This window comes from Ranitomeya variabilis, chromosome 4 (assembly GCF_051348905.1).
Source record: "Ranitomeya variabilis isolate aRanVar5 chromosome 4, aRanVar5.hap1, whole genome shotgun sequence".
NCBI classification, from domain to species: domain Eukaryota; kingdom Metazoa; phylum Chordata; class Amphibia; order Anura; family Dendrobatidae; genus Ranitomeya; species Ranitomeya variabilis.
The window spans coordinates 667,490,132-667,512,714 of record NC_135235.1 but is presented as its reverse complement, the minus strand read 5'-3'; the positions used below and the strand labels follow the sequence as shown (position 1 = coordinate 667,512,714).

At 41.4% G+C, this 22,583-nt stretch overlaps 1 protein-coding gene across 1 annotated transcript; it reads left to right on the top strand.

Annotated features, from left to right (window-relative positions):
• The first annotated feature begins 304 nt into the window (after positions 1–304).
• LOC143766251 (uncharacterized) lies at positions 305–19,286 on the top strand. Its single transcript, XM_077253778.1, has 7 exons — positions 305–412; positions 9,668–9,817; positions 9,947–10,126; positions 10,210–10,333; positions 10,408–10,496; positions 10,695–10,785; positions 14,601–19,286. The coding sequence occupies exons 1-7, from the start codon at positions 386–388 to the stop codon at positions 16,121–16,123; spliced, it is 2,184 nt and encodes a 727-aa protein (XP_077109893.1). The 5' UTR covers positions 305–385; the 3' UTR covers positions 16,124–19,286.
• The last annotated feature ends 3,297 nt before the right edge of the window (positions 19,287–22,583 follow it).

The window sequence follows — 22,583 nt, the reverse complement described above, 5'->3', positions numbered from 1 at the left end:
AATTCTCCATCTCCATATGACTCAGATAAATGGAGGATGTTCTTTTTCCTCCCACAGAGGATATTTGCGAGATTTTTCTGTCAGGTAAATGGCGAATGTTCAGTCAGACAATAATGGCGTCTCTCATCTTTCCTGACAGGACTGACACCTATTTTGCCTCCTCTTTTCCTCACATCTCTTCTACTCTCACTCCCGGGGGATGATGGGAGATGTAGTTCTGTCCCCGGCAGGTTTATATAAAGCAGAGAAATAACAAGTAACATCCTTTCCAGGAATCCGGTCTGCGGGTATAACATGCTCCTGATGTTATATATATATATATGCTCCTCCCCGATCACATGACTGTGACCTCATCACAGGTCCTGTGCCCACAGAGCAGACATATATGTGGCGTGCTGCTCTGCAGCTGGAGGTAAGTGCTGGAGAGTCCCTGTTATTGGACGCAGGGGACATTAACCCTTTCCGTAATGAGCAGCCTCTTCCTTCTCTGATGTATTTGTATGTGGTGCTTGACTGGTGTTGGACAAGTTGTAGTTTTTAATAGCGACTCTTTAATATATTAATTAACTATCCTTTTTTGCATTTTTTTTCAAGCAAATGAGAAATAAGCTGCAGTATTTGGCAGTGGCCACTAAACAATAGAGGGGGCGCCTGTTATCCTCTCCATATATTGCATGCATCCAGTGTCGGACTGAGGTGCCAAGGGCCCACCAGTAACATTGACTTTGGGGTGCCCACTTTTCATCTGCATACAAATATTATAATACCCTCAATCACAAATTTACTTCTATTTCTATTTCAAAATAAACTGGGTAGCTTGGTTAATGAATGATGAGATGTTGCTTTTTTTTGTACAGAGTGATTCAAGTGAATTATGCCAAGCACTGCCCATATAGTGAGATTGGGGGCCCAGGTGTGCACAGGGGCCCACTGAGGGATTCCCCTTTTACCCTGTGGGCCAGTCCGAGCCTGCATACATCAGACCACTGTGGTAGCAGATATCAGCTGATCAGTCAGACTGAAACTGAGTTCATGTTGATTGCGGAGACACGGGGGTCAGTGGGTGCTTTCGTCCGCTGGCCCGGCTGTCTCTCTCCCCGTGGACAGAACACTACTCAGACAACACTGAGTGAGGGTAAAACAGTTTGGCAATTATTTATTGAACCACCAACAGACAATAGCATACAGAACAGTCCCACCTAATACCCAAGATGGTGCAAATAACAGTCTCTCACCCTTCCGCTGACTCGCTGGGATTAGGCTACGTTCACATTTGCGGTGTGCGCCGCAGCGTCGCCGCCGCAACGCACAGCGCAAATGTGAACACATGCACAACGCAGCTTTTTGCGCCGCATGCGTCCTTTTTTTCATTGATTTTGGACGCAGCAAAAATGCAACTTGCTGCGTCCTCCGCGACCCGACGCGGGCGCCGCAGGGACGCATGCGGCGCAAAAAGCAAGTGCACCGCATGTCCATGCGCCCCCATGTTAAATATAGGGGCGCATGATGCATGCGGCGCCGCTGCGGCGCCCGCCGCTGCGGCGGGCGCCGCTAATGTGAACGTAGCCTTAGAGCTGTTTCCAGGGCCGAGTACCCCCACTAGTGGCTCACCGCTTTTGGCGGGCCCCCCACAGTGAGGAGGTAACAACAAGCTTAGGAAGCTGACAGTCCATTGATGTATGAGGCCAGGTTACTTTATTGTCCCAACCTGGATCCTCTAAACGTCTTTGAGGGTTCAGTGATGCTCAATTAGGTAGCTATGTATTTCTTCAGTTGGAGTCATGATGCCATGGCTACTGTAATGTAGACTCTCTGAATACAGGCCACAACTTCTCATTCAGTCATTCCACCACAGGCTTGGGGGAAGGTGGAAGGAGGCCATCCCTCACTGATGGAGAGTTCAAACAACATGCATAGATTGTCCTCCATATTGCAGAGCACCAATGGGTCATCAACATATTAATAAACATTCAAACATTGTGCCTTTGTTTCCCAAAGATAGTAGAACAATACTAGGACTGCAATACTAGGACAGATGAAAGAGCAAATCAGCAGCCATTCAACAAATGCAGCCAGTGAATAATAATTCAATGACAATAAGGGTCAACAGTCATTCTCACATGAACCTTCATGTCCCTGGGCCTACTGAAATAATATACGAGTAAAAGAGAAAACGAGGCTGCACTCACCAATCTTCTTATGCAGGAAATTTATTAGGAGAATCTTCACGGCATCGGGGGTGAGTACATGCAGGGGAATGTGCAAGCGGAACGACGGCCGTTTCGCATCTGTCCGGCGCTTCAACGGGTTCAATGTGAAGACAGGACGTGACGCCTTAAGAAGTGCACGAAAAGGTGTTACTCCCCGCGGCTTCACTCCTCCCCCAAATGGTACAAAATATAAAAACAATTAAAAACAAAGTTTACTATGAACACCCTAAAGCACTCGACCGAATAAAGGTACAGTGATTCATCAACAATATTCTGACTAACAATGTGTAAATACTGTATATCGCAGAAAACAAGAACAGAGATAGAAGAATGATATTTTCTTAGTTCTATTGCGTTACCCTTTGCCAAGGCTAACTAAAACCAAAAAGGGGGAAAGAGAAACATTATATCAAAAAGGGGAAAGAGAAACATTATATCAAAACCTGGGACCTAATGTTAATCTCCATTTAATAACTATGATCCAATATTATGTAGACTATATAAAACCGCAATGTCTGAACAGGTAACACGGAGGTACAACTTATATGTCTACAAAAAGATGGACATATCTACCTTGTCATTAAGACCTGCGGGGCCCATTGCCCCTGTTCTCATGATCCAAGTCGCTTCTCGTCGTAGTAGCATGTTGTGATGGTCCCCTCCGCGTCTAGGGAATTTAACCTGTTTTATCCCTGCAAAAGTCATCATATCAGGGTCACCATTGTGTACTTCTCGTATATGGCTAATTAGCCGTGGTACCCCCTTCCCTGTTTTAATGGACCTGTAGTGTTCACTGAAACGAATATAAAGGCATCTGATGGTTTTGCCAATATAAAATTTGCCGCATGGGCATAAAACAATGTAGACAACATGTTTGGTCTGACATGTAATAAGTTGTCCCACTTTATCTAAGATCGGACCACATTGTAGGGTCTTCCCCGTGATGTGATGTCTACAGTGAGTGCAGTGTCCACAACGATAATTACCTGTAGGGGTATTACATCCCAACCAGTGCCCGCGTTTATTGTCTGTGATCCGATTATGTACTAAAATGTCCCTAATTCTAGTACTTCTCCTATTGGAGATCAAAGGACCTTTTTCAACCATCTCAGATAGCTCCCTATCACTGTCCAACAGATGCCAGTTGTTTCTAATAGCGGATCTAATCTGTTGGTCCATGGGACCATATTGGAAACAAAATGTAAATCTCCTATCTTTGGGGCCTGGCTTGTTATTACCTTTATTCATTGGCCCCATCATTTTGTTACGAGTACCCTGCCACATCTGTTTGGGATACCCTCTGTATTGCAGTCTCTGTTCCAGTTCGCCTAATTGTCGGGCTAGCCCTTCTTGTGTATTATTAGCCCTCCTGGTTCTTACCATCTGTCCATACGGCAGCGCACGTTTTGTGTGGTTGGGGTGGTAGCTGTCAAAGTGCATAAGTGCATTGGTGGCTATGGTTTTCCGGTACAGTGAAGTGCGGATCTCTCCCTCTACTATATCTAAAGACACATCTAAAAAATCTAGATGTAATCCACCAAATACGGAGGTAAAAGCCATACCCATTGCATTGTCATTCAATTGGGTTACGAATTCCTCAAATTCTTGTTGAGACCCATCCCATACTACAAACATGTCATCGACATAGCGTAAATATAGCCTAATATGTTTCATGAAGCTATTCCTAGTCGAATAAAAGTAAACCTCTTCGAAATGACCCAAATATAAATTTGCGAATGTGCATGCTGCCGGAGTCCCCATCGCGGTGCCAACTATTTGGAGGTACCAGAGGTCCATGAACGTAAAGGCGTTGTGTGTAAGAATAAACTTAAGGCTGTCACAAATAAAATCAATTACTTTACTCTCTGTATTAGTAGTAGTCAGAATATGTCGAACGGATGCCACTCCCTGCTCTTGCGGTATACGAGTATATAAGTTTACCACGTCTATAGACGCTAATGTAAACGTAGGTTGCCATGTAAATTGCTGTATCTGCTGAAGGAACTCGCCGGTATCTTTAATGTATGCCGGAATGTGTACCAGCAGGGGGCGCAATAACCAGTCGACATATCTGGAGAGTGGTTCGGTAAGAGAACCCACCCCCGACACAATCGGTCGACCGGGTGGGTTAAGTACTGCCTTATGAATTTTCGGGACGTGGTACCAATGTGGCTTGATGGGGAACTCCGGCAGCAGCTTTTCCGCTTTATTTCGGGAGAGGACCTCATTTTCTACTGCATGCCTGAGTAGGGTTCTCAACTCACACTTATACCTGTTAGTGGGATCACTCGACCACGCTTTTGTTAAGCCTCACGGATGAAGCAATACAGGCTCCGGTAGACCATTTAACAACCATAACACCATTTACAGGGGGGGTAGCGTCTCGATACATGCCCCCTATATCTCCCGGTAATGCTATTGATTTATTTGAGACACAGGTCATCAGAGGCGTTGAGGCTTTGATTTATCCTATAGCACCCTCTAACCTCACACCCGAGGAATTCAGGGCTCTGAGAGATATATCAGGGTGGGAGGATACAATAGTTCGACCTGCCGATAAGGGGGGAAAAACTGTCCTAATCCCTAGAGAGAACTATATTAAGGAAGCTTTGAGACAGTTGGGGGAGGATAGCACCTACATAAGATTGTCGAGTGATCCCACTAACAGGTATAAGTGTGAGTTGAGAACCCTACTCAGGCATGCAGTAGAAAATGAGGTCCTCTCCCGAAATAAAGCGGAAAAGCTGCTGCCGGAGTTCCCCATCAAGCCACATTGGTACCACGTCCCGAAAATTCATAAGGCAGTACTTAACCCACCCGGTCAACTGATTGTGTCGGGGGTGGGTTCTCTTACCGAACCACTCTCCAGATATGTCGACTGGTTATTGCACCCCCTGCTGGTACACATTCCGGCATACATTAAAGATACCGGCGAGTTCCTTCAGCAGATACAGCAATTTACATGGCAACCTACGTTTACATTAGCGTCTATAGACGTGGTAAACTTATATACTCGTATACCGCAAGAGCAGGGAGTGGCATCCGTTCGACATATTCTGACTACTACTAATACAGAGAGTAAAGTAATTGATTTTATTTGTGACAGCCTTAAGTTTATTCTTACACACAACGCCCTTACGTTCATGGACCTCTGGTACCTCCGAATAGTTGGCACCGCGATGGGGACTCCGGCAGCATGCACATTCGCAAATTTATATTTGGGTCATTTCGAAGAGGTTTACTTTTATTCGACTAGGAATAGCTTCATGAAACATATTAGGCTATATTTACGCTATGTCGATGACATGTTTGTAGTATGGGATGGGTCTCAACAAGAATTTGAGGAATTCGTAACCCAATTGAATGACAATGCAATGGGTATGGCTTTTACCTCCGTATTTGGTGGATTACATCTAGATTTTTTAGATGTGTCTTTAGATATAGTAGAGGGAGAGATCCGCACTTCACTGTACCGGAAAACCATAGCCACCAATGCACTTATGCACTTTGACAGCTACCACCCCAACCACACAAAACGTGCGCTGCCGTATGGACAGATGGTAAGAACCAGGAGGGCTAATAATACACAAGAAGGGCTAGCCCGACAATTAGGCGAACTGGAACAGAGACTGCAATACAGAGGGTATCCCAAACAGATGTGGCAGGGTACTCGTAACAAAATGATGGGGCCAATGAATAAAGGTAATAACAAGCCAGGCCCCAAAGATAGGAGATTTACATTTTGTTTCCAATATGGTCCCATGGACCAACAGATTAGATCCGCTATTAGAAACAACTGGCATCTGTTGGACAGTGATAGGGAGCTATCTGAGATGGTTGAAAAAGGTCCTTTGATCTCCAATAGGAGAAGTACTAGAATTAGGGACATTTTAGTACATAATCGGATCACAGACAATAAACGCGGGCACTGGTTGGGATGTAATACCCCTACAGGTAATTATCGTTGTGGACACTGCACTCACTGTAGACATCACATCACGGGGAAGACCCTACAATGTGGTCCGATCTTAGATAAAGTGGGACAACTTATTACATGTCAGACCAAACATGTTGTCTACATTGTTTTATGCCCATGCGGCAAATTTTATATTGGCAAAACCATCAGATGCCTTTATATTCGTTTCAGTGAACACTACAGGTCCATTAAAACAGGGAAGGGGGTACCACGGCTAATTAGCCATATACGAGAAGTACACAATGGTGACCCTGATATGATGACTTTTGCGGGGATAGAACAGGTTAAATTCCCTAGACGCGGAGGGGACCATCACAACATGCTACTACGACGAGAAGCGACTTGGATCATGAGAACAGGGGCAATGGGCCCCGCAGGTCTTAATGACAAGGTAGATATGTCCATCTTTTTGTAGACATATAAGTTGTACCTCCGTGTTACCTGTTCAGACATTGCGGTTTTATATAGTCTACATAATATTGGATCATAGTTATTAAATGGAGATTAACATTAGGTCCCAGGTTTTGATATAATGTTTCTCTTTCCCCTTTTTGATATAATGTTTCTCTTTCCCCCTTTTTGGTTTTAGTTAGCCTTGGCAAAGGGTAACGCAATAGAACTAAGAAAATATCATTCTTCTATCTCTGTTCTTGTTTTCTGCGATATACAGTATTTACACATTGTTAGTCAGAATATTGTTGATGAATCACTGTACCTTTATTCGGTCGAGTGCTTTAGGGTGTTCATAGTAAACTTTGTTTTTAATTGTTTTTATATTTTGTACCATGTGGGGGAGGAGTGAAGCCGCGGGGAGTAACACCTTTTCGTGCACTTCTTAAGGCGTCACGTCCTGTCTTCACATTGAACCCGTTGAAGCGCCGGACAGGTGCGAAACGGCCGTCGTTCCGCTTGCACATTCCCCTGCATGTACTCACCCCCGATGCCGTGAAGATTCTCCTAATAAATTTCCTGCATAAGAAGATTGGTGAGTGCAGCCTCGTTTTCTCTTTTACTCGTATGCTACATTGGAAGTCTCTGAGGCTTTTTGCACCCGACATCTGAGGACCAGCTGTGACCAATAAGGTCTTATGTTCTGCGGTGGTGCGGGTGATTGTTTTTCTCTTTTTTCTCCTGAGCTACTGAAATAATATGTCTGGATAATTCAGATTAAATGTGATGTCGCCACATTGACCGATCTAGAGGCAGACCTCCCAACTTTTGAAGAACAGAAAGAGGGGCAAAGTCTGCGGTATGCGTGCTTACCCTTGGCCCCACAATCCACACCCATGTACCATTTCTTTATACCTTGGCAGGAGGAGCTGTCAGAGAGGCAGTGACAGTGAGGGAAATTCAACAGATGCCCGAGACTGCAGAGCGTAAACACAAATCCGAGTCTGTCCGCTGTATCTGGGAAGGTTAGGACTAGAGATTAACGGGTGGATTCACGGGACTCCGGTCCAGAATCGAGACCAGTGGTACCTGGTGGCTGAACTGGAGGCTGCGAATCTCTTTCCTTCCAGTGTCACCAACCAGCTTTTGATCACCCATCTATGAGTCCTGCTCATCCCTAGTTGACACCTGTGGATTAATTCTTTGTTCATTCACAGTGGGAACCGGCAGAAGGTTCACATCTTTCTGTAACTTCACTATATGACATCTGCATATCTCCCAACAGTTAAGGAAGGTAAAGGGATATAAAGTTTGCGTCACGCAGAGCACGCCATGGCACTTTTTAGGCCACGCCCGTAATAGTTAGCAACTACCTGCCAGTAAATTCTTAGCCCCTAATAAAAAAAAATACAAAAGTCCTGGATAACCACTTTAATTGCCCCATTTAACCAACAGCACATTATTATTATTTGTGCGATTTTGGCCTTAGAGAGTGCACTGTCAAAGTTAAGGCTATGTCCATATTGTGTTTTTGTCATACGTCAGTTGCTCCATCAGACCTGAAAAATTGGATAATAGCGCAATCCATGATAGGCTGTTGACCTTAACGAGGCAGATGGAGTCACTTTGTGTTTTGTCTGACCTCCATTTTTGGGGTGCAGAAAGATGGCTATACTTCTCATGGGGGATCCGTCGACACTCCTGACCTGACAGCTGCATAAAAATACATCACACTGTCACGCTCAGATCAGGAGAGGTGCCTGGCCAGTCCATACACTGCAATGCAATCCTCGCACAAGAAATACGTCCATCTGTCTGCACCCTTAGTAGTGTCCACCTTTCAGAGGCATGCGCAAAAGCATGGTCGATTGCACTTTTAAGTTCACCTCACAAATTTGGATACTACTAAAGCTGAGGCCAGACAGCACAAAGTGTCTAAGCCACCAAAAAAACACACAAGCCTTTTAATAATTCTAATGTTGAGGTTCACTCTGCCATCTGATAAGATATTACAGGGATCATTCAACAAGGCAAAAATCTTAATTCATAACCTGATATAACTAGTTTAACACAAAAAAGAAGTACATCTACATCTGAGCAATCTAAACATTTTAAGACGCCTCAGAGGAGGTCTCATTTACATGCAAAAATATATGTGTGGCCAGTACAAAACACTGGCGCATGACTTATTCCTTCCAAAGACCATACTGAGGACTAGGGGACACTCGTTACTGGTGGAAGAAAGGAGAATCCTGCAGCTAAATAGGAAAGAGTTCTTCACAGTTAGAGCAGTCAGACTTTGGAATGCCCGACCGCAAGAGGTAGTAATGCAGACACTTTAACAGCTTCGAAAAAAAGGGCTGGATGATTTCCTTGATACAAATAACATTACTGGTTATAGTTAAACTAGATGGTGGCCCGATTCTAATGTAAGCGTGGTTGAAATCCCGCACCAATTCATCGCCGGACTGCCTTTTGCTGATTGGTCGCGGTTGGCCGGGCACGACCTATATGATTTGTCGTGTTTCGTCCACCTTGCTGAGTCCCTGTATCTGCTTCTTCATGGCTGTGTCTACTGCAGGAACACAGGGACCTTGAGGAGCAGACGAAGGTTTATCACCACTTGTCTCCTCTGGTGCAGTCACACAGCACTCTGGCTGCTGATTTTAATTACCTCACTCACCAAGGACACAAGCTTTGGATGCAGCGCGCGCTCTGCAGGATGACTGCTCACATGTGAGGTTCATAGGTAGGAAAAGGAAACAGAGGGGATGTAGTGGTGGCTATTTCTCACTGCAGTGCGGGACAAGTAGATACCGGCCGGGGGAGAGTCTCATAATCGGGACTGTCCCGCTGTATCCTGGACGGTTGGGAGCTATGCTAGAGGTACTTCATCAGTATGTGAGTTCCGGATAATCTTTTATTATATTTCTTTATGAATATGTTACAGGTATGTTATATACTCCATACTTTTATATCTGTGCTAAAAAGCATAAAGCCATAACCCTGATCCCTACTGTGTACTCCAATATCTCCAATAGCTGTATTATCACATGGGATCTTTATGATGTTACATCTTCTTCCCATTCAGGTCTCTACAATTTCGGATCTGCTCAGTGGAAATCTTCTATCAAAGAAAATTTTTCTAATTAACCAGTCAGCTATGGAAAAGAACAGTGACAAGATGGCAGAGAGGATATTACACCTCACCTTAGAGATTCTCTTCCAACTTACTGGAAAGGTGAGAGATTCTGATGACGTCACATTACATCATTCTTATCTATGGGAATAACAGATGGACAGAACTGGAGAGGTGAGGACTCTGGAAATGTCTGTAGTGAGATTTATTAATGTATCTCTCCATAACCAGGATTACACATTAGTGAAGAAGACCTCTAGTGAGCGCTGTCAGGACCCTGTGTCTGAGGGATGGGGAAGACCCCTGAGCCCAATCATGGGGTCTCCACCTCACACCCTGAAACATGAGGATATCAATGACCAGAAGATCCTAGAACTTGCCTACAAGATGACTGAGCTGCTGACTGGAGAGGTGACACTGCTGGGAATGCTGGGACATTATACAGTAATGCTATGAAGGTATTGGGGGGATGATGGTATCATTGTATGTGTCAGGTGCCTATAAGGTGTCAGGATGTCACCGTCTATTTCTCCATGGAGGAGTGGGAGTATTTAGAAGTACACAAAGATCTGTACAAGGACGTCATGATTGAGGTTCCCCAGCCCCTCACATCACCAGGTAATAGACAGAACTAAATACATATGTGCATATGTGTAAATAATTAATTCAGTCCCTGTATGTGTTTTCTCCAGTTCTATCCAGTAAGAGGACAACACCAGAGAGATGCCCCCATCCTCTTATTCAACAGGATTGTAAGCAAGAAGAACCACAGGATCATCAGGTAGATGGAGAGAAGGTGTCATGAAATCTCCTCTGTGATGTGTAGATGTCTGTGAAGGATTTTTGCTCTGTCCTGTTTTATCCAACTGTATCATATGTTTTATACTTGCGTAATGAAAATGGAGGAGATGGCAGGATTAGAGGTGATTGTAGATACGACTTCTCCATCTGTCTGTGACTTTTGCAATATTTGATTCAGGGTGAAGATTTGACCCATATTAATACTACCGAGACATACGTGTGGGGTGATGAGTCGTGTAAAGATGAGATTCCTACATATGACTACCCAGGTGAGTAGTAACCACCAAATTATAGAGAAGTCACAGATTCATTCCATGAACATATATATATATATATATATATATATATATATATATATATATATATATATGTATATAATATATATATATATATATATATATATATATATATATAGATATATATATATATATATACATATATATATATATATATATATATATATATATATATATATATATATATATATATATACAGATGTTTCTCACAAAATTAGAATATCATCAAAAAGTTAATTTATTTCAGTTCTTAAATACAAAAAGTGAAACTAATATATTATATAAAGTCATTACAGACAGAGAGATCTCTTTCAAGTGTTTATTTTTGTTAATGTTGATGATTATGGCTTTCAGTCAATGAAAACTCAAAAGTCATTATCTCAGTAAATTAGAATACTTTATAACACCAGCTTGAAAAATAATTTTAGCATCCGAAATGTTGGCCTACTTTAATGTATGTTCAGTAAATGCACTCAATACTTGGTCAGGGCTCCTTTTGCATCAGTTACTGCATCAATGCGGCATGGCATGGATGCAATCAGCCTGTGGCACTGCTGAGGGGTTACGGAAGCCCAGGTTGCTTTGATAGCAGCCTTCAGCTAGTCTGCTTTATTTGGTCTGTTATCTCTCATCTTCATCTTGACAATATCCCATAGATTCTCTATGGGGTTAAGGTCAGGCAAGTTTGCTGGCCAATCAAGCACAGTGATACTGTTATTTTTAAACCAGGTAGTGGTACCTTTGACAGTGTGGACAGGTGCCAAGTCCTGCTGGAGAATAAAATTTCCATCTCCAAAAAGCTTGTCGGCAGAGGGAAGCATGAAGTGCTCTAAAATTTCTGGGTAGACGGCTGCGCTGACTTTGGTCTTGGTAAAATACAGTGAACCTACACCAGCAGATGACATGGCTCCCCAAACCATCACTGATTGTGGAAACTTCACACTAGACCTCAAGCAGCTTGGATTGTGTGCCTCTCCACTCTTCCTCCAGACTCTGGGACCTTGATTTCCAAATTAAATGCAAAATTTACTTTCATCTGAAAACACCTTGGACCACTGAGCAACAGTCTAGTTCTTTTCCTCCTTGGCCCAGGTTAGACCCTTCTGGCATTGTCTATTGGTAATGAGTGACTTCACACAAGGAATGCGACACTATAGCCCATGTCCTGGATATGTCTGTGTGTGGTGGCTCTTGAAGCAATGTCTCCAGCAGCAGTCCACTCCTTGTGAATCTTCCCCAAATTTTTGAATATCCTTTTCATGACAGTCCTTTCAAGGCTGCGGTTATCCCAGTTGCTTATACACTTTTTTCTACCACACTTGTTCCTTCCACTCAACTTTCCATTAATATGCTTGGATACAGCACTCTGTGAACAGCCAGCTTCTTTAGCAATGACCTTTTGTGGCTTACCCTCCTTGTGGAGTGTGTCAATGACTGTCTTCTGGACATCTGTCAAGTCAGCAGTCTTTCCATGATTGTGGAGTCTACTGAAACAGACTAAGGGGCCTTTTTAAACACTTAGGAAGCCTTTGCAGTGTTTTTTTGTTAATTATTCTAATTTACTGAGATAATGACTTTTGGGTTTTCATAATCCTCAACATTAACAGAAATAAACACTTTAAATAGATCATTCTGTTTGTATTGACTCTATATAATATGAGTTTCACCTTTTGCATTGAAGAACTGAAATAAATTTAGCTTTTTGATGATATTGTAATTTTGGGAGAAGCGCTTATGTGTGTGAATGTATATATATAATACTACTTTACTACTTGTTTATTTTACACACTTACTGTATATAGCTCAGCTCTGCCCCCATTGGGGCTCACAATCTAAATTCCCTATCAGTATGTTTTTGGGTGTGGGAGGAAACTGGAGTATCCGAGGAAACCCACGCAAACATGGAGAGAACATACAAACTTCTGTAGAGAGTAAACTCTTATGGTGCAAGGTCCTTGCTCTGTCACTTGTAAAGTAAATGCTCTTATGATTAGTGGGTTTGTAATTGCAAGCTTTCCAGGATTGAGATTCAAGCAAATTTATTTCCAGGGAATCAAATTTTGGGGGAAAATTTGTCAAATTTGAACTTCAAAAGATTCTCTCACCTCTCCTTGTCATAATAAATAGCAGCAATAAATAACCCAACTGCTCAGCCGTTATTTTTTCAAACTGATAACCAACAATTAATTAAAATCTGATAATATTTATATCCATCCAACCTCTAAAGTTGGATGACAAATTCCTCTAAAAAAAAAAAATGAAACAAAATGATAAGACAAATTTTTTTTGGGTGGGACGCAGTGGGGTTTCTTCTTTATATTGAAGAGGACAATCTCACCAGACTGCAGAAGTTTGTATAAGAAGGTTTACAGCTTATCCTTCCTTGAACATCAATTGGATTTCATCTTCATCAGCATCTGATACTAGTGCAGCAGCCACGGACAGTGCTAGCAAGAAAATGACTGTTACTGCGGTCAGGGACCCGAGTGTATCGATAAATGCAAAAGGCCTTATGTAATAAGATTATAAATCGTTGCTTTCAGTTTGGCAGTAATTTCAATCTAAATGGTCACTACTCCCTGTAGATTCTTCTGTTGATCACCAGCTCCTCCTCACTATGCTACACTCTCTTGGTTCTCCTACCTTTCTGACCCCTCCTTCTCTATATAATTTGTCAGCTCTTCTTCATCTCTTCTTTCCCTTACTGTTGGGGTTTCTCAGGGTCCAGTCTTGGCTCCCCTTCTCTTCTCTGTAAACGCTACCCTTATTGGACAAACTACCAGTAGATTTGGTTTACAGCACTATATATATATATATATATATATATATATATATATATATACTATATACTGATGATCCCCATTTATACATATCTTCTGTTATCACCCCACCTTAATACAAAATACTAGGGATTGTCCTCTGTCTCTAACATCATGCCCTCCCTCAATACTGACTCCCTCCAAAACTGAACTTTTAGTATTTCCTCCCTTTACTAACCTACCTGTACCAGATATTTTAATTGCCTTGGGTAGTTCAACCATAACTTCACAGCAGTGCAACTTTCCTTTACTTCCTGTATCTAATCGCACATTTGCTCATGGCACACCTGCATCTTATAAACATCTCCAGTATCCAACCTTTTTCACCTTTGAAACTGCAAAAACTATTCCTGTCACCCCATTCATTCTTGTCTTGAAAAGAGCAACTCTCTACTAATCGACCTCCCTCTTGCCATATGTTCTCCTCTATTATCCATCCTGAATGCCACAGCCAGGGTCCTATTTCCATCCAGCTGAAACACCTATGCCTCCACCTTGTGCCAGTCATTGCACTGGTTACCCTCAGTCAACAGAGTACAATACGTAGTGCAGCCCTTCACAGTTTATTAAATATTTGCTTCAGAAAAGGAAATCTACAGCTCAAACAGAACGTTGTAAATGAATTTTTCTACGAATAGCCAAGAGTAGATTATAAAGGAAGGACATTTCATAAAAGACTTATTCTTTTATCCAATCCGAATATTGTTCACTTTCTTTATGATTCCACACCGAGTAATGAACAACTGAAAGATGAACCTGTTGGCTTCATTAACAAAATAAAAACTGCAATAGAATAGCAGAAGCCATACTATTATCGTCGCATTTTAAGGGTCTACTGTTAAAAAACAAAAAAGAAAACTGCTGCACACATTGTATTTTGCATAGACATTTTTAGATATAAATTTTATAAAATATCAGTATAAATTTTGGTAAAGGAAAAATAATAAAAATCCATTATATTCTTTGCAGATGACTGTCCCAGGAGCTCAGAAGTACATTGGATATCTTTAGATTGTAAAGCAGATGATTGTGGTATCCCTCAAGTTACATGTGAACAGCATGACATAATTCCAAATATAGCCCATCACAGCAAAGATCTATCATCTGATCATTTTGAACAGGTCCTATCTTTTGATTCATCACGGAATGTTAAGAAAAATAAATGTCACAGAAGAAATGTTCTAAATCAAAGAGGTCACACAGGGAAGAAGACATTTTCTTGTGCAGAATGTGGAAAATGTTTTAAAGAGAAATCCTTTCTTGTCAGACATCAGCGCACTCACACAGAAGTAAAGCCGTTTTCATGTTCAGAATGTGAAAAATGTTTTAGAGAGAAATCAGATCTTGTTCGACATCAAAGAATTCACACAGGAACAAAGCCATTTTCATGTTCAGAATGTGGAAAATGTTTTAGAGAGAAATCAGATCTTGTTAGACATCAAAGAATTCACACAGGGGAGAAGCCGTTTTCATGTTCAGATTGTGGGGCACTTTTTACCGCTAAATCATCACTTCTTAAACATCAAAATATTCACACTGGAGTAAATCCATTTTTGTGTTTAGAATGTGGAAAATGTTTTAATCAGAAATCAATACTTCTTAAGCATCAGAGAATTCATACAGGGGAGAAGCCATTTTCATGTAAAGAATGTGGGAAATGTTTTAGAGAAAAATCAAATCTTTTTTCACATCACAGAATCCACTCCGGTGAAAAACCATTTACATGTTCAGAATGTGGGAAATGTTTTAGGGAGAAATCATATCTTGTTAAACATCAACAGATTCACACAGGGTCAAAGCCCTTTTCTTGCTCAGAATGTGGAACACTTTTTACGGCTAAATCATTTCTTGTAAAACATCAAATAATTCACACAGGAGTTAAGCCATTTTCATGTTCTGAATGTGGGAAGTGTTTTAACCGAAAAGAAAATCTTACTAAACATGAGAAAAGTCACAAAGGGATAAAGCCATTTTCATGTTCAGAATGTGGGAAATATTTTAGACAGAAATCAAATCTCTTTATACATCAAAGAATTCACACAGGTGCAAAGCCGTTTTCATGTTCAGAATGTGGCAAAAATTTCAATCAGAAATCGTGTCTTGTTTCGCATCAGAGAGTTCATACAGGAGAGAAGCCATATTTGTGTTCAGAATGTGGAAAATGTTTTAAGCAGAAATCGTGTCTTCTTACTCATCAGAAAACTCACACAGAGGTGAAGCCATTTTCATGTTCAGAATGTGGGAAATGTTTTAAGAAGAAATGGAATCTTATTACACATCAGAGAATTCACACAGGGGAGAAGCCGTTTTTTTGTTCAGAATGTGGGAAATGTTTTATTCAGAAATGGGGCCTTGTTACACATCAGAGAATTCACACAGGAACAAAGCAATATTCATGTGCAGAATGTGGGAAACAATATCATGGTAAATCTAGTCTTGTTAAACATCAGAGAATTCACACAGGAGCAATGTCATTTTCATATTCAAAATGAAAAATTTTTAACCATAAGAAAAGTTACACAGGGGGCTTATCTTGTGACTAATGTGGTAAATGGTTTATTGATAAATTGATTCTTTTTAGACACTGTAGAATTCATCTTTGAAGACATTGGAGAATTCACAAGCGGTGAAAACTTTTTTATGCACAGAATGTTTGACCTGCTTTGCCCACAAATCACATCTTCTGAAACCTCAAAGGAGGCATCCAGGTGTTTCAATATCATCTATATGAAGTGCCTTACATCACTCGTATCTAATACAATTTTTAATATGAGCTAAAAACAAATGGCAGAAGGACGTAGGCCCTTATAATTAAATGGGTTATCCAGGAATTTGGGTTTTTTGGCCTTGAGGTCAAGGACTTACCAGCAGGTAGTTGCTAGCTACCTGCCTGTTCTAGCCGGTAATTATCTGTTCCAGCTAAGAGTAATCAAGGACCGCTCCTGCCGATGATGCTTCTGATGACGTTACTCTGACAGAGCAGCTTCTCTTCCTTTCTGTTGACAGTGATTCACTGCCTAACTGCGGGGAGCTGGCTGTTAATCAGCATGACATCGGCACTGAAACACTTTCGACAGAGCAAATCGAAAGAGAATGAGCTACTTTATTGACTTGAGGTCAAATGAATCTGGAGAATCGCCCCCTGAGCTGTAACAGATATTTGCAGGGCCTAACAGGCAGGTAAGTAGAAACTACCTGCTGGTACGTACTTAGTCTCATAGCCAAAAAAAATCTAATTCCAGGATCACCCCTTCACCGCCAAAATTACCTGTATGTGAAGTGCAGAGAAAATCATAACTTTACATGGGAAATATAACATGCTGAGATTTCTTGAGATTTCTTCTTCATGTAGTGATTCGTTGTGATGTTAACTACCAAAAATTTTGTATAAAATTGCACATGGTATAAAAGTGCCCATTTCCAGGCATTTTTGGAAAAGAATTGTCATTATAAATAGGATATATATTATTAATTGACAAGCAGAAACTAAACCTTGCATCTGGAGTCTGTTAGAAGATGAAATGCAGTACAACCCAATTCAGGGAGATACGCTATTTCACTCCAGAAAGCATATTGCATCCCACTGGATACAGACACTACCAGTCACAGAGGCAAGAAAAAGGCTAAATAAAATATTCAGATTAGAAAAGGATATTTCTAAAATAAATTACATAAATTTGAAAAGATATCAGGTTCCAGAATAAATTCTCCTGGTATGCGATCAAATATATGTGAAAGGATGTTTGAACTGGAATAATGTCGTTCTTTAGTCATATAATGTATTTGCCCTATTACTTTCAAGGTATATATGTTGCCTTAAAATCTGGTATATCCTATGACTTCTGTGTAATAGAATTTGTCAAGGGTTGTGGGTCACGACTAAAAATTACTGACCCCTGATTGCTAATGTTCAGTGAAGCTGGACTATAAATATTCATCAAGAACATTCTGGACTCCTTTACTGTGAAGGGAGAAAGGGATGGGGGGTGTTTGCCTTTTTCTGTATGTTTATGAAAATGTTGCAAATGGGTAATAAAAATGATCTGATTAAAATAATGCAACAGTTATACTCAAAATACAGTCACATGTCATTGAGGAGAAAGCAATTTAGAACAGTAAATGTTGGTTAAAGGATTTTCCCTAAATTGCAATTTGCATATCTAAACTAAGCCCAACATAACGCTTCTTCCTTCTTATTATTATTTATTATTATGGCACCATTTATTCCATGGCGCTTTACATGTGAGGAGGGGTATACATAATAAAAACAAGTACAGTAATCTTTAACAATACAAGTCACAATGGTACAGGAGGAGAGAGGACCCTGCCCGCGAGGGCTCACAATCTACAAGGGATGGGTAAGGATACAGTAGGCGATGGTAGAGTTGGTCGTACAGTGGCTTAGTCAACCGGTGGTTACTGTAGGTATTCCCTTTTGTCTATTTTTCCATCTATCCACCCTTCTGTGCATCTAGCTTTACATAGCTAAATAGGCTGTCCAGTTCTTACACTAATAAAATTAGACTTTAGAGCAGCACCCTGCTTCTCAGTGCTTCAGACCCCTCCCTCTTCTGTGTACTGATGCAAGCTCTGCCTTATCTGAGTGTAGAATTCCCTTACGATTCTGTACCGTACTCAGCTATTTCTATTTCAGCTATTACTATTTACATTAGTATAGCTATCTGTGTACTTCTGTATCATTTGTAGCTGTTTTTAGCAGAGCTCAACTCTCCTGCCTTGTTCTGCAACAGAGCTTTTAGTAACTAATGCGGATCATCGAAATGTTTGAGTTTATTTTTTTAACTCAGAATATAAGAAAAGCTTTTATGTTCTTTTTTGTCAGTCATGGTTTACAATTTATGTCCAACATATTTCTTCATATGCAATTGTGTACATTGATTAATAAAGAAAAAGAAAAAGCCAGCTCACCGATACTTGGAAGGTGCACGGAACTCCTTCCTGATGAGACTTAACAATATGAAGCTTTGGTATAGATCAATACAGTGATCGAAACGCGTCGCTCTTTGTCCTCATGTGTGCCATAGTGTGGTCCAGGAGGAAGACGCCCTAGCAGCGTTGATACGCGTGGGGCCTTCTCACTCCCTCACGGACTGCATTTGGTATTGTGCTATTGCTCTGGCAAATCTGACCACCACTATGGAATTGGTATGCCGGCCGTTCAAACAGCCCTTGTGCTATTATTTGGGATAATTTTGTCTAGGTTGGGCGTTATATCTATGTGACATTTGGGGTCAGTATGATTCTTCATTTCTTATATGCCAGGGGGTGCTTTGTTGGGAGTGCACGTTAATTGTACATAATATAGGGTTGGCAGGACGTATAGGTGTTTTACTCTGTGGGGACAGGATACCCACCACTATATCTCCTATGTCCTACATAAAAAGCCTTTTTTGATGGGTCAGCTGGCAGCTTATTGTATTGTAGTTTTTTGATTTATATGAGAGTTTCTATATTTGGAGATTTGTACTTAACCTATTTATATCATGTATTAGCACTGCCATCATTGCACTGTTGGGTCTGTTTGGGGTGATTATGGTTGGGCTATCTAGCCTTTTTTTGGTTTTTAAATGTTTTTAAATGTGTTACCTTCTTTGCCTTGCTTGTATAAGTCATTTAAATAAAGTATAATATTCAGGTTGATCCCTTGTGTGTGCATATCCTTTTTCTTGCTTTTCCTTCCGTGGTCCAGGAGCATGTTACATTTTTAATATCATGGTATAAATTTTGTAATTTTACCACAAGGAGCTGGAACATCAAGTTTGTTTTTCCTCTTCATATTGAATAATATAGCCTTTCAAACTTAAATTCTTCTGTTTGGAATTTATTTTATTTGAATTTTTCTATTTTATTTTAGACATTATTTAGTTTTTAGATATGACTAGTGATGACCAAGTATGCTTGTTACTTGAGATTTCCGAGCATGCTCGGGTGATCTCTGAGTATTTTGGCGTGCTCGGAGATTTCGTTTGTTTCGCCGCAGCTGCTAGACAGCCTGAATACATGTGGGAATTGCCTGATAGGGAATCCCCACATGTGTTCTGGCTGTCTAGCAGCCGCAAATCATGCAGCTGTGGCAACACAAACTAAATCTCCGAGCAAGCCCAAAATACTCGGAGATAACCCGAGCAAGCTCGAAAATCTCAGTAGTGAGCACACTACAGGAATCTGTCACCGGGTTTTTGCTATCCCATTTGAAAGCATCATGATACAGGGACAGAAACAATGATTCCAGCAATGTAAGTAGGTTATACAGTTTTGATTAAAAGATATTTCATTTTCAGCAAATTTCTCAAGCAAATTGCTTGGAAAAGATTCTTAAGCTACGATAAGCTCTTGGTGAGTTTTTGCCATTGCGTATTTTCGCTGTATCAAAAATGCAGCACATTACAGTTTCAGTAAAGTGGATGGCATTTATACAAATCTCATACCCAGTGTTTTTTTCTTACTCGGTGTAGACTGACCTGCGGTCCATGTTTTAAATCTATGTACATTTCTCATTCGGGTGTGCTGAGTTTTTTATGCAGATTTTCCCCATAGACTTGCATCATGTGTGGAAAATTTGCAGGTACAAAAATGGACATGCGTTTTTACTGCATTTCCACTGCAGAATCACCTAACACACTGCTCAAAAAATACATTGTGTTGCTTAACTCAAAGTCAATCACACTTCTTTGAAATCAACCTGTTCAGTTATTGCGTCCTGTCCACTGATTGTGAATCAATTTCTTCTGCTGTTGTGTAAATGGAACAGATAGCAGGTAGAAATGATAGGCAATTAGCAAAACAACCCCTATGAATAAATTGTTCTGTAAGTGGGGACCACAGACAATCTTTCTGTTCTGATCCTTTTTTGTCTCTTGTTTTGGTCACTTTTGCATTCTGTCATTGCTCTTATCCTTGAGGTACAGTAGCAACCCACAAAAGTTGCTCAGGTAGTGCATCTCATCCAGGTTGGCACATCAATGCGAGCAGTGGCATGAAGGGTAGCTGTGTCTATCAGCGCAGTGGCCAGAGCATTGAGTAGATACCAGGAGACAGGCCAGTATACCAGGAGACGTGGAGAGGCCTGTAGAAGGGCAACAAGCCAGTAGCAGGACCGCTACCTTCTTTGTGCAAGGAGAAACAGGATGAGCAGTTCCAAAACGGCTTCCAGCAGGCCACTAACGTCTATGTGTCTGTCCAAACTGCCAGAAACAGACTCCATGAGGGTGGAATGAGGGCCGACTTCCACAAGTAGGTGTCGTACTTACAGCCCAACACTGTGCAGGGCAAATGGCATTTGCCAGAGAACACCAAGATTGGCAGGTTAGACATTGGTGTGGTGTGTGCTTCACGGATGAAAGCAGGATCACATTGAGCACGTAACAGACATGACAGAGTCTAGAGACACCACGGGAAATGTTCTGCTCCCTGCAACATCCTCTAGAATGACTGGTTTGGCAGTGGGTCAGTGCTGGTGTGGTGATGCATTTCTTTGGAGGACCGCACAGCCCTCCATGTGCTAGCCAGAGTTACCCTGACTGCCATTAGGTACTGGGATGAGATCCTCAGACCCACTGTCAGACCATATGTAGGTGTAATGGGCTCTGCGTTCTTTCTGATGCCTGATAATGCTAGGCCTCAAGTGGCTGAAGTGTGTCAGCAGTTTCTGCATGATGAAGGCATCAATGCTATGGACTAGCCTGCCCATTCCCCAGACCTGAATCAAATCGAGCACATCTGGGACATGTCTCATTCCATCCACCAACTGTGCACCACATATTGTCCAGGAGTTGACTGATGCTTTAATTCAGGTCTAGGAGGAGATTTTTCAGGCAAACATGTGCTGTCTCATCAGGAGCATGCTCAGGTGTTGTAGGGAAGTCACACAGGCACATGGAGGCCACACACACTACTGAGCATCATTTCCATGTCTTGAGTAGAGATAAGCGAACATTGTCGGCTCCCTCCTTATTCGGCAAGCTATAGTGCTTACCGAAGAAGCTGCATCGGGAACCCAGATACCTGGAGCACTCCCGATAATCAGCTCTTCTGAGCAGCAGCTGGCTCAGAACAGCTGATTATTGGGAACACTTCAAGTATCTGGGTTCCCGATGCAGCTTCCTCAGTAAGCGCTCTAACTTGCTGAATATGGAGGGAGCTGATGATGTTAGATAATCTCTATTCCATCTCTCTAGTCCATTGCGCGCTATTCCTTCTACGGCTGGGTAAGTTCTCACACAGGGCACCTCATATCACATACATGCGATACATGCACTGTTGCTTATAGCCGCTGTATCTCCTTACAGACTGCCACATCGTTTAGTGTTCTCCTCAAACATTCTCCTGTTGGTATGTACAAGTTCTGGCCCTCTCAACCTATTGTGTATCGTTCACATATTTATTGCATCACTCCCTGTTTCTTCTTTAGATGCAAGCTAACTTTATTGGTGCCCACTATATGGTTCACATCACCTCAGCTATATCTAGGTATGTGGTCCTTCATTGACCTGTTATACCCCAGTATCTACATATCTCTCTGCACATTTCCATTAAACGTACATGGCACTCCTGTCCATATGAGCTTCGTAGCCTTACAAGGTCCTGTAATATTTATTAAGCTCTATAAATTTAGCTCTATATGTTGCAGATATTCCTAGACGATTGTTTTTCAGTAATAATTATGACCTTTTTTGTCTCTGATGTATACATTTTTTTGGCTTCTATATTTTGTTCCTTATGTTTTGTTCCCTTTGGATTTATGTTTATGCACACTGTATATTGATTTTTGTCCCTGTAGCACACTGATGAAGGTCCACGCGGACCGAAACGTTTGTGACTACTGTATGTACATTAAATATTCCCCTTTGCATCACATTTCTGGAGTGTGCCAATTATAAATTATTTCACGTATTAAGGTTTGGGAACCTATAGTTGTGCACCTCCCCAGTA